The following is a 12,052-nucleotide window of genomic DNA, read 5'->3' as shown; positions in this document are numbered from 1 at the left end:
ACACACACACACACACACACACACACACAAAACACGTGAATATAGAGCACACACACACACACACACTCACAACACGTGAATATAGAGCACACAACACACACACACACACACACAAAAACACGTGAATATAGAGCACACACACACACACACACACACACACACAACACGTGAATATAGAGCACACACACACACACACACACACACACACAAAACACGTGAATATAGAGCACATACACACACACACACACACACACACAACACGTGAATATAGAGCACACACACACACACACACACACACACACACAACACGTGAATATAGAGCACACACACATACACACACACACACACACAACACAACACACACACACACAACACGTGAATATAGAGCACACACACACACACACACACACACACACACACACAACACACACACAGACACACAACACGTGAATATAGAGCACACACACACACACACACACAACACACACACACACACATACACACACACACAACACACACACACACACACACACAACACGTGAATATAGAGCACACACACACAAACACACACACACATACACACACACACACACACACACACAACACGTGAATATAGAGCACACACACACACACACACACACACAAAACACGTGAATATAGAGCACATACACACACACACACACACACACACACAACACGTGAATATAGAGCACACACACATACACACACACACACACACAACACACACACACACACACAACACGTGAATATAGAGCACACACACACACACACACACACACACACACACACAACACACACACAGACACACAACACGTGAATATAGAGCACACACACACACACACAACACACACACACACACATACACACACACACAACACACACACACACACACACACACAACACGTGAATATAGAGCACAACACACAAACACACACACACATACACACACACACACACACACACACAACACGTGAATATAGAGCACACACACACACACACACACACAACACACACACACACACACACACACACACAACACGTGAATATAGAGCGCACACACACACACACACACACACACCAATGTATGCTTGCTTGAGTCAGGTTTGACAAACCCATATCCATATATGCTTGCAGATAACTGTTTGAAGAGTGAAATATGCATACATGCTGTGTGATGATATACTTATATACTGTGTGGAATGTGCTTACATGCTGTAGAACAATGTATGTGTTTAAGTATGCTGAAAGATTGATGCGTGTCTGTAAGAAAATGTGCTGAATTGTCAGAGAGGCCTTGCATTCACCCCATGCTTTGGAGGCTGGTGAACACCATGTGTTTGGTGCTGGTGCTTGGCACTCAATGTTTTACTCTGTGTGTTGTCTTATATAGGAATAAATACTATTTTTGTACAGCTCTTTGGTCTGTCTCCAATTTATGTTGCGGCTCACGAGCCGGGTCGTAACAATTGGGGGCTCGTCCAGGATCTTTTGAACCTTTTGTTGCGGAGACCAGACTGCAGAGTTTAGCTTAGGGTAAGTTAATAGGCACTGTGTTGAGCAAACTCTCCTAGTTAGAGTGCTTCAGCTGGGTGGCTGTGCTGCCCTTCCATCGGAGCACTTGTTTGTTATTTTGCTTTGTTGTTTTTGTTTATTGTTTTGGGTGGTTATCCTGGGTGGGGGTACGCTTCGGAGTTAGGCAGTGGACTATATCTGTGGTCTGCTGCCTACTCACAAGTTCAGCGTTCAAAGTTGCCTCGAGCCCGGTAGATTGAGAGTTAATCAACACATTTAGAACCAGTGACAATCTTGAGTTTTGTTAGGGTTTTTTTATTGGTATATTTCTGGGGCCTGCATGCTGAACATTCAGTAGCTGTTTTTATGTGGCTTGTGGTAAGCCTATGTAGTGTATGAGCAAGGGGCTCTTAAACTATTGGCTTCTGATGGGTTTGGTGTTCATGGCGGGAAGGCTAATATACCTTTGGTGAGCAACCCTGTGTGTTGAGCACACACACAAACACACAAAGGCACACACACACATGCACACACATATAGGCACACACAAACAGGCACACACACACACACACACACACACAAGCAGGCACCCACACACAGCCATACACACACAGGCACACACGCACAGGCATACACACACACAGTCACACACACAGAGGCACACACACACACAAACACAGCTACACACACACAGGGATGGATTAACGAACGGGCCTACTGTTTTATTTAGGAGCTAAATGTCTGGAATATGTTTCCTCTGCTTTGATTTCAAGCATGTATGTTTGGTATGCAAATTACTTTTGCCAACTTGGTTCATATGTGTAGAAAGATCTTGTTTATGATCTGGGTTTATTGCTGTGATTGGAATTGGCATTGTTAGTTACTGTAATATTTTTGTAACACTCATTCTAGTTTCTTTTTCTCCACAGTGATTAAAGTTCAGAGTGTTCTGCCTCCTGAACCTGAGACCAGAGATGAGTTCTTACAATGTAAGCTACACACACCTGATAGCCTGTAACTAGTATTACTTTGCACTCAAAAACTTTAGTAAACTGTTATGAAGAACACACATGGTAGGGAAACTTAAGGTTTCTCTGTGTGTGTGTGTGTGTGTGTGTGTGTGTGTGTGTGTGTGTGTGTGTGTGTGTGTTTGTGTGTGTGTATTTGGTAGTATGCATGTTTCTGCTGCATGTGTGGTGTGTGTGTGTGTATATATGTGTGTGTGTGTGTGTGTGTGTGTGTGTGTGTGTGTGTGTGTGTGTGTGTGTGTGTGTGTGCAAAACATCTTTAATTAATTCATTGTTTACTCCATTGGTTATTATTCAGAGCTGAGGTCTAATGGCATTATCAGTGATCTGATCTGTCTAGATCTGCCAGCCTGAGATCGATTGTTTTTGTGTCCACCCACGTATCCAGCGGAGATGGCGTTATTTCCCTCATGTGAGTAAATGTTCTCACCTAGGAAACATCACCCTATCACTCTCACTGTTTTTAAGGCATATTGTGGATATTTTACACGATTAAGTATTTTTCCCTCTTGTTATTATTTTCTCATACGAGTTTCAGGAGAGTAAGTAAGTGGGTGTAAAGTTTTACTGAGTATGCTAGCGTATGTGTGAACGAAACCCTCCCCCCCCCCCCATCTTGTTAGCTGAGTTCAACCCATGACTGCAAATTCACGTGTGCACGTCAGTGTATTTTATACAGTCAACTGTGTATTGTTTCTTTAGTAACCCTTATAGGTTTTGTGAGATGTAGACATATTTAACCCGGCTATCTGTATGTTGTTCCTTCAGTAACTTTTATGGGTTTTGTGACAGTCTATCTATTCAGTTATGGCTGTATGCTATTTACCAGCAGCAGTAGAGAAAATGAGAATTATGTCTCAGGGAAACCCTGCATATGATTGTAGCTGTAACACATTATTTTGTGAGGACAAATATTTCCCCGCCTCCATCTGAACTTGAAAGACCGACGCACAATTACTAGGACGCCACTCCTCAGCACACCATGTTCTGGTGAAAAGAAACTGAAGTATCACTTTTCTCAGGTCTTTCTCTTAGTGTGCTTGTGGCTGTGAGAGAAAGCAAACACAATGGCAGAGGCGAATTTAAAGAAAGAAGAGGACTCCTTCACATGTCCAGTCTGTCTAGATCTGCTGAAGGATCCTGTGACTATTCCCTGTGGACAAGATCATTTCTGCATGAGGTGCATTGAGGGCTGCTGGGATCAGGAGGATCAGAGAGGAGTCTACAGCTGCCCCCTGTGCAAACACACCTTCACTCTTCACTCCCAGACCTACACTCTACACAAATACTCTGATTGCTGAAATGGTGGAGACATTCTCCTCCTCTCTACCTTCCTGTTGAAACACTATAGAGACGTGGAATTATGCTGTTTTGACTTTTTGTTGGTGTAAATGCCTCACTGTTTCAAATTAAAGCTGCTAAATGATTTAAAGACACAACTGCACATCCAAACAGCCAGTTCTCAGGTCCACTGCAGATGAAGTTCTCTCATGAACACCATGTCACACCAAGCACTGTGTTGATTCCTCAGGTATACCAGCTACACACTCCCTCTCTCTCTCTCTCTCTCTCTCTCTCTCTCTCTCTCTCTCTCTCCCTCCTTCTTCCTCTTTCTTTTTCTCTCTCTCTCTCACTCACACAGACAAATTCTCAAATAATCTGACTGACTCCTCCCCAACAGTGTGTCAACAACATCTCTGCTTGATTTATCAGCTGCGTTTGATACAGTCAACCACCGCATCCTTCTGTCCATACTGTCAAGTATGGGCATTTCTGGCAAGGCGCACTCCTGGTTTGAATCGTACCTCACTGGGCGCTCGTTCAATGTGTCATGGCAAGGTCAGCTGTCTGTACCTCACCACCTTACCACAGGGGTGCCCCAAGGCTCGGTGATGGGACCACTTCTCTTTGCCATTTACACCACTTCGCTGGGCCCTATCATCCGCTCGCATGGTTTTTCCTATCATTGCTATGCCGATGATACTCAACTGTTTCTGTCTTTCCCTCCTGAGGACACCACTGTCTCGGCGCGGATCTCGGACTGGCTTGCTGATATATCCACATGGATGAAAAACCACCACCTTCAGCTGAACCTGGCCAAAACGGAACTGATGGTCTTTCCAGCCAAACAGGCCATCCACCACAACATCAGCATCAATATTGACTCCTTGTCTCTTGTTCCATCCAAAACAGCAAGAAACCTCGGGGTCATTATTGATGACCAACTGACTTTCACGGACCACATTGCCTCTGTCTCTAGGTCCTGCCGCTTTGCGCTATTCAACATCCGCAAAATCAGGCCGTACCTAACCCAGTATGCCACCCAGCTGCTGGTGCAAACCTTGGTGAATTCACGCCTTGATTACTGCAACGCCCTCCTAACGGGCCTGCCGGCTTGCGTGGTGAAACCACTACAAATGATCCAGAACGCGGCGGCGCGTCTGGTGTTCAACCAACCGAAGAGGGCACACGTCACCCCGCTACTCATTGAGCTCCACTGGCTGCCGGTAGCTGCTCGCATTAAGTTCAAGTCACTTATGCTTGCCTACAGAGTGCTCGATGGTTCTGCTCCCACCTACCTAAATGCTCTTGTAAGGGCAAATGTTACACCCAGGATGCTGCACTCTTCTAGTGAGCGTCGTTTGGCACTGCCGTCTGTGCAAGTACGGCAGTCCAGACTATTCTCATTTGTAGTTCCACGTTGGTGGAATGAACTACCCAGCACTACCAGAGCAGGGGCGTCCCTCTCTACCTATAAGAAGCTTTTGAAGACCCAACTCTTCAGAGAGCACTTCCCGTCCTAACTGGCACTTCGACTAGTGCGTAACTTGCAATTACAGCAGTTACACTTCTGCACTCTTTCTTTCTTTTTATTTCATTTTGTTATATTTCTAATGTAAAGTAGTATTTATTTATTGTTACACCAGGTTCTATTGCTCGTAGCTTGAATATTCTCTCCCTTGTACGTCGCTTTGGACAAAAGCGTCTGCTAAATGACTAAATGTAAATCTCTGCCACTCCTCTTTTGAATAAAACACATGACACAGAAACTGAACTCTCACACACTGTTATCTCCCTGTGTGTGATCGTGGCTGTGAGAAATGGCGGAATCTTCGACCCAAAGAGAGAATTCTTTCACTTGTTCAGTTTGTCTGGATCTAATGAAGGATCCAGTAGCCGTTCCATGTGGACACACTTATTGTCTGGGCTGCATTAAAGGTTGCTGGGATCAGGAAGATGGTAAAGGCATCTACAGCTGCCCCCAGTGCAGACAGACATTTAGGCCAAGACCTATTCTCAGTAGAAACATTCTGATTGCTGAAATGGTGGAGGAATTTAGGAAGACCAGAATCCAAACTGATGTTCCTGCTCACTGTTATGCTGGACCTCGAGATGTGGAGTGTGACGTCTGCACTGGGAGAAAACTCAAAGCTGTGAAGTCCTGTCTGGAATGTCTGGTGTCATACTGTGAAACTCACTTCAAAGTTCACAATGAACTTTTTCCTGGACAACACTCTGTGATTGATGCCACATGCCAGCTACAGGAAAGAATCTGCTCTCACCATAAGAAGGTTTTTGAAATATTTTGTCGAACCGATCAGAGTTGTATCTGCTATCTGTGCACGATGTACGAACATAAAGGCCATGACACAGTCACTGCTGCAGCAGAACGGACACACAAACAGGTCAGTACTGGAGTTACATGTGTGTCCAACATTTCTATGAGGGCTCTTATACGTACTAACTGTGAATGTAATACTATAACTACAAGAATGCTATCTCACCAGTTTTAAAGTCTGTCTGTTTCCGCAATGACTTTGCACATTAGTGAAAGGAAGAATCAGGAAATGATTATCAGGTGCAAGGTCCAGTGTTGAGTAAAAAGAGTGAAACATTAACCATAGGCTCGCAAACTAATGTTCTGTTCTGTTCTAAAGGTTGTGAGACAGCTTTGCCACAAGTGTTTTTGCTGTTAACTACCAGTGCTCCTCTTGAACTTGGCTCATGGCTTTATCCTGATTTTCACTTGAAGATGATAGTGACTGCTTCAATGTGTCACTTAATCTCTTAAAAAGATTAAAATGTACTTAAAGGTTTTTGCTTATAAATGTTCGGTTGTCATGTGTGATGTTTGATCATCATTGTTGTAAACAATCCACCAATGAAAATAAGCTGTTTGCTTAAACAGAGGCAGTTGGGGCAGACCCAGAGAAGATTCCAGCAGATAATCCAGGAGAGAGAGAAGGAGCTGCAGGATCTGAGGAAGGCTGTGGAGACTCTCAAGGTGAGAACTGACCACATAAGACAACAGCTGGCTCAGCAATCGTTTGTTATTGTGTCATCACCGTTATGCTGCCATCTCTACATGATACAGACCATCACAGAAAGACATGGTTTGGCAGGATTTGCCCTTGGTCATTTGATCAAGAGGAGCCAGTCACACCACAAGTGAGTTTGCTCCTTCACTTACCTCTGTGTGTCTCCTGTCCCCCTCCTCTTTGTGTGTCTCCTAACAGAGCTCTGCACAGACAGCAGTGGAGGACAGTGAGAGGATCTTTACTGAGATGATCTGCTCCATTGAGAGAAGGTGCTCTGAGGTGAAAGAGCTGATCAGAGATCAGGAGAAGGCTGAGGTGAGTCGGGCTGAAGACCTCCTGAAACTACTGGAGCAGGAGATTGCTGAGCTGAAGAGGAGAGATGCTGAGCTGGAGCAGCTTTCACACACAGAGGATCACATCCATTTCCTCAAGGTAACAGAATTTGAAATAAAGCATCCATGTGGTTTTAAGAGAGGAAAAATGCATCATTTCTAGATCTTTTAATGTAATGTCTTAATGTGTCGAACATATTCAAATACCTAAACACATAAATGCATACACACTAAACCAACTGAATTCACCCATCATGTCTGCAGCCTTTGGGGAAACACAGACCTGGCTGAATATTCAGGTGGTCTGCCTCATCTTTTATGTATTTCTCTCTGTAGAATGTCCTGTCAATCAGAGACTCTCCTCGCTCTAAAGACTTACCCAGCATGACCTTCAACCAAAGCTTCTCTTTTGAGGCTGTGAAGGAATCTGTCTCTGGAGTGAAGGTGCAGCTGGATGACATCTTCAGGCAGGAAGTAGTCAGGATATCTGCTGCAGGTGGATAAACATGTAGAACTGACTCAATGATGAATTCCTTATTTCACAGTTTGAGAAGACAAGGATCCCACCAAATTTTTTTATAATTTTCTGTATCTCTCAACAGTAACGAATATCCAGATCATCCAGTCCTTAGAATGTGAGTCTCTCTCTCTCTCTCTCTCTCTCTCTCTCTCTCTCTTTCTCTCTCTGTCACACACACACACACACACACACACACACACACACACAGTATCAATAGTTATTACACTGATCAGGGTTGTAGCCCTCTGAGTTCTAGTTTGCTGAAACCATCTGATGAAATATGTTGTTTTAATTGCATGTGTCTGTATTAGTATTTACACTATGAGTTTAAACTGCATTTGTTTGGGTTGAGGCATTAGACACCTCAGTACAAATGTTGTGAACAGGGTTTAGGTTACATTCCTGGACACCAGTGACGGTTTTATGTTATATCTAAGCACTGTAAAGCTGAATAACCCTTGGTAAAGGAAAAGGAAGTTGCCTAAGAAATAACATTTGCTTTCACAGCTGATCCTGAGCTCTTAGTCAGAAGAACAAACAGTAAGGAGATGCTGCCACCAAACAGTAAGTCATTACTGACTGATTCTAACAGCCTCTAAGCCTGTACATCAGGGGTCTAGCACAGAAATAATAGGTTCACATCATTGATATAATCAGATTTCAATAAAACCCTCTTTCAGCTGTGAGACATAGGAGGCCTTGATATTAATCATGTGGGGAAATTAATTTTTCAGGGTTTAGGAGAGAATTAAGCATAATTACTTGATCTTAAATTTACATTGTGATCAGGGAAAACACAGACAAAGACATAGAGTTAAATTTCAGGTTCAGAAACAAACTGCAAACAAACATTTGTTCTCATAAAAAACAGCGTAAATGGTCTGGTCAGTTTCCTGCCCCTGTTCACACATGAGGTCACCTGGGCGTTGTCCTGGCACTGTACTAGGGGGCTGGCAGGGTCATGTCCGCACCATTGACACTGAATTCTACCCCGTAAACTAGTGATTCACTTTTCTCTTAAAGAATAAATGCAATGGAAACTAAAATTGCCTCTTTTTCCAACAGCAGGGCTGTGATCGTACTTCTCTCTCATTATTCCCTATAAACTTCTCTCAAGTTTTCTATCATAACTCTGGGAATTTGACATTAAAACAGCAGCAGATTTGGGACACTGCATTCCAATTAGCGTAAGGTGTGAGACTGAATGGCTGTGTCCAGGCAAACTCCTGATCCTATTCTCCAGAGTTCATATCTGAAAAAGGCTAAAGACATCCCAGTGTACATACTCTAGACTGATTTGACCCATTATGCCTGCAATTAGGATGTGTTCATGAATCAATGAAATGGTTTAAGAACTGAAGTACTTTTAAATGCCTTTACCATCCTAATGAAGATGAGTGCCTCTCTATTGAGTGCATCTTCATCTTCTCTTGTCAGTGGGAGGTTGGAGGCCTCTTCCTAAAAGAGTCTAACAGGTCTTGGACTCCCAAGTGTTCAGACTAAAGCAGCTGGAGACTCATAATGTCTCTTGTGTTTGGGTCTGTGGGACCCATTATCAATGTTAACTGCAAGAAAAATTAAATTTTCAACCTGAAACTCAATGGCTTTGGATCATTTGTTTTAAAAACAAAACTTTCTGATTGAGTTCATACTGTATACACCCCCCCCCCCCCCCCTCACTAAAAACACATCAAAAGTCTTCTCCCAGTGTTCTCTACAGACACACACACACACACACTAGACACACCAAAACACTTCATACCTCACCAAATAGTGACTCACGCTACCATAACTATAGGATAAGCTCTCTCCCATTAAACTACGTCATCACTCAATGTACAGTGAACTAAAAGACACAAATAACTTGAAGCATTACAAAATGCATATATTATGTGTTGCTGTATCCTATTTTTTGGATAGTTTAGTGTTGCATTGCAAAATAAAATAAAAACGTATGACATATCTTACAGTACATATTGTAAAACATAACCAAATACAGTAAATATAAAATTCAGCTAAAAGCCTCAAGACAGTTCTATGCTAAATCTCCGATGGTAAACTATAGTACAAAAAAAGCATGCAGACACTTTTCATTCCCAGTACAGTAAGTGAAACTACAACACATGAGACTACCACTAGAAGTGTCTTGCAGCCCTAATGCTGATCTATGGTGATTTTTTAATGAACATCTCTCTTGCCTTGAAACTTTAAAAAAATCTTTATAGTCTCATTTCAATGAATTCTGTTTTCTGCTTTGTTTTGATTGATAGCAGCCTTGTTACCAACTGTAGTTGATGTAGTTGTTGCTGAAGACATTCTCCTACTATTACTGTTGTATATGTAAGTCATGGGCTCTCAATGAGACTATTACTGTTGTATATGTAAGTCATGGGCTATCAATGAGACTATTACTGTTTAATATGTAAGTCATGGGCTCTCATTGAAACTATTACTGTTGTGTATGTAAGTCATGGGCCCTCATTGAGACTATTACTGTTGTATATGTAAGTCATGGGCCCTCATTGAGACTATTACTGTTGTATATGTAAGTCATGGGCTCTCAATGAGACTATTACTGCTGTATATGTAAGTCATGGGCCCTCATTGAGACTATTACTGTTGTATATGTAAGTCATGGGCTCTCATTGAGAGAATGTGACCCAGAAATCACACTTGCCTTATAAATATTTGTGGAATATGGGGGATTTCAGGGTTGGATAAGATGTGCTAAAGATTCAAGGCAAGGGAGAATGTTGCGGTACTGTAAATGTGAAGTTCATAAACATTTCACACTACATTCAGAGGACACCAAGGATCAGCATTAAGGCTGCAGGACACTTCTAGTAGCAGACTCATGTGCTGTTGATTCACTTACTGTACTGGGAATGAAACATGTCTGCACACTGTTCTTGGTACTATAGTTTACCACAGAACATTTAGCATAGAGTTGACTTGAGGCATAGAGCTGAATTTCATATTTGACTGTATTTGTTTGGTATTACAATATGTACTAAGCAATGCAACACTAAATTATGTAAAAATGGAGGATACAGCAACACATAACATATGCATTTTGCAATGCTTCAAATTGTTTGTGATTCTAAAAAACTGTGATGGGAAAATGTCTTCAGCAACAACTACATCACACATGCACATCTCAATGCACATGCTGTTCTGTACCACTTTTGTATAGTTGGTAACAAGGCTGCAAACAAACAAAACAAAGCATAAAACTGAACACAATTTCAGCAAACAATGAGAATAATCTGTCTTATTTCAAGTGTATTAATTTTTCTGTCGAATACTGCATCTTTCCATCAACAGCGATCTAAATGTTGTCCAGTTTTGAAGTGAACTGTTCTGAGCAGAGTATCTAAATGTCTGCAAAATTGCTGTAGTTACACAGAGTGTTACTGGTGGTGAACATTGACTGAGACAGGTATCCATGAATATCAGAAGAAGGGGTCATTGAATACATTTTGTATCAAAGCAATGCAAAAGTATCCAAAGTGTAGCTCACTTGTGAATGTGTTTAGTGTTTTGAAAAAGTGTACATGGTATTGAGACAAGTGTGAAAATGATTGTAGAAATCTTGGTCCAATTGAGATAATACATTTATGAATTATTGAATCTATTTATGAATGCCCTTCTCTCTCAGTTTAATGGGTTGTAATGTGATGTTTTCTGTCTCAGTGTCTGAAGTCCAGGCTGTTTTTCCTGAACCAGCGACCAGAGAGGAGTTCTCACAGTGTAAGTTGGACATAAAGACATGCAAGCTATCAGAAACACACACACACACACACACACACACACACACACACACACAACGTGCACACACACATGCACACACAGGGATACACTCACGTGCATAGAATCATGATCATTAGCAAACCCACATACAAATTCAAACCTACATTCATTTAAACATGTATAACATCACACACAGCGACAGACAACCACACACACACACACACACACACACACACACACACACACACATTCATTCTTTTGAATATACAGCCACTGGAACATTTACACACTCAGGGCCTCATTTACTAACAGGATTGCGCCCATTTCAGGCATAAAATAGCGGGTAAAGACATAAAACCTCCAAAGGAGGCGCACCTGAGTAGATTGCCGCTGCTGGGAAGTGGGTGTGGGAAAGTGGGTGATCGTCGCAAAGAGATGGGAGGAGATGCGTAAAGTGCGCCTAATTATGTATTAGTAACGAAACAAGAGGTATTTTAGCACATCAGAAATGTTATTTTTGTATTCACTTATATGTGAAACATTCCCTCATATCAAATATTTATGATAGTG

At 42.2% G+C, this 12,052-nt stretch overlaps 1 protein-coding gene across 2 annotated transcripts; it reads left to right on the top strand.

Annotated features, from left to right (window-relative positions):
• Positions 1-5,636: 5,636 nt before the first annotated feature.
• On the top strand, positions 5,637-11,821 carry LOC105891639 (E3 ubiquitin/ISG15 ligase TRIM25-like). Of its 2 annotated transcripts, XM_031581893.2 has the most exons (7): positions 5,637-6,247; positions 6,751-6,846; positions 7,079-7,312; positions 7,549-7,708; positions 7,815-7,847; positions 8,240-8,296; positions 11,426-11,821. In XM_031581893.2, the coding sequence occupies exons 1-7, from the start codon at positions 5,663-5,665 to the stop codon at positions 11,602-11,604; spliced, it is 1,344 nt and encodes a 447-aa protein (XP_031437753.1). In that variant the 5' UTR covers positions 5,637-5,662; the 3' UTR covers positions 11,605-11,821. The 2 variants fall into 2 exon arrangements, with proteins under 2 accessions (XP_031437753.1, XP_031437754.1); XM_031581894.2 differs by lacking the exons at positions 7,815-7,847; positions 8,240-8,296; positions 11,426-11,821 and having other exon boundaries at positions 7,549-7,793.
• Positions 11,822-12,052: the final 231 nt, after the last annotated feature.

This window comes from Clupea harengus, chromosome 15 (assembly GCF_900700415.2).
Source record: "Clupea harengus chromosome 15, Ch_v2.0.2, whole genome shotgun sequence".
In the NCBI taxonomy this organism is placed as follows: Eukaryota; Metazoa; Chordata; class Actinopteri; order Clupeiformes; family Clupeidae; genus Clupea; species Clupea harengus.
This window is presented reverse-complemented; position numbering and strand designations above follow the sequence as displayed.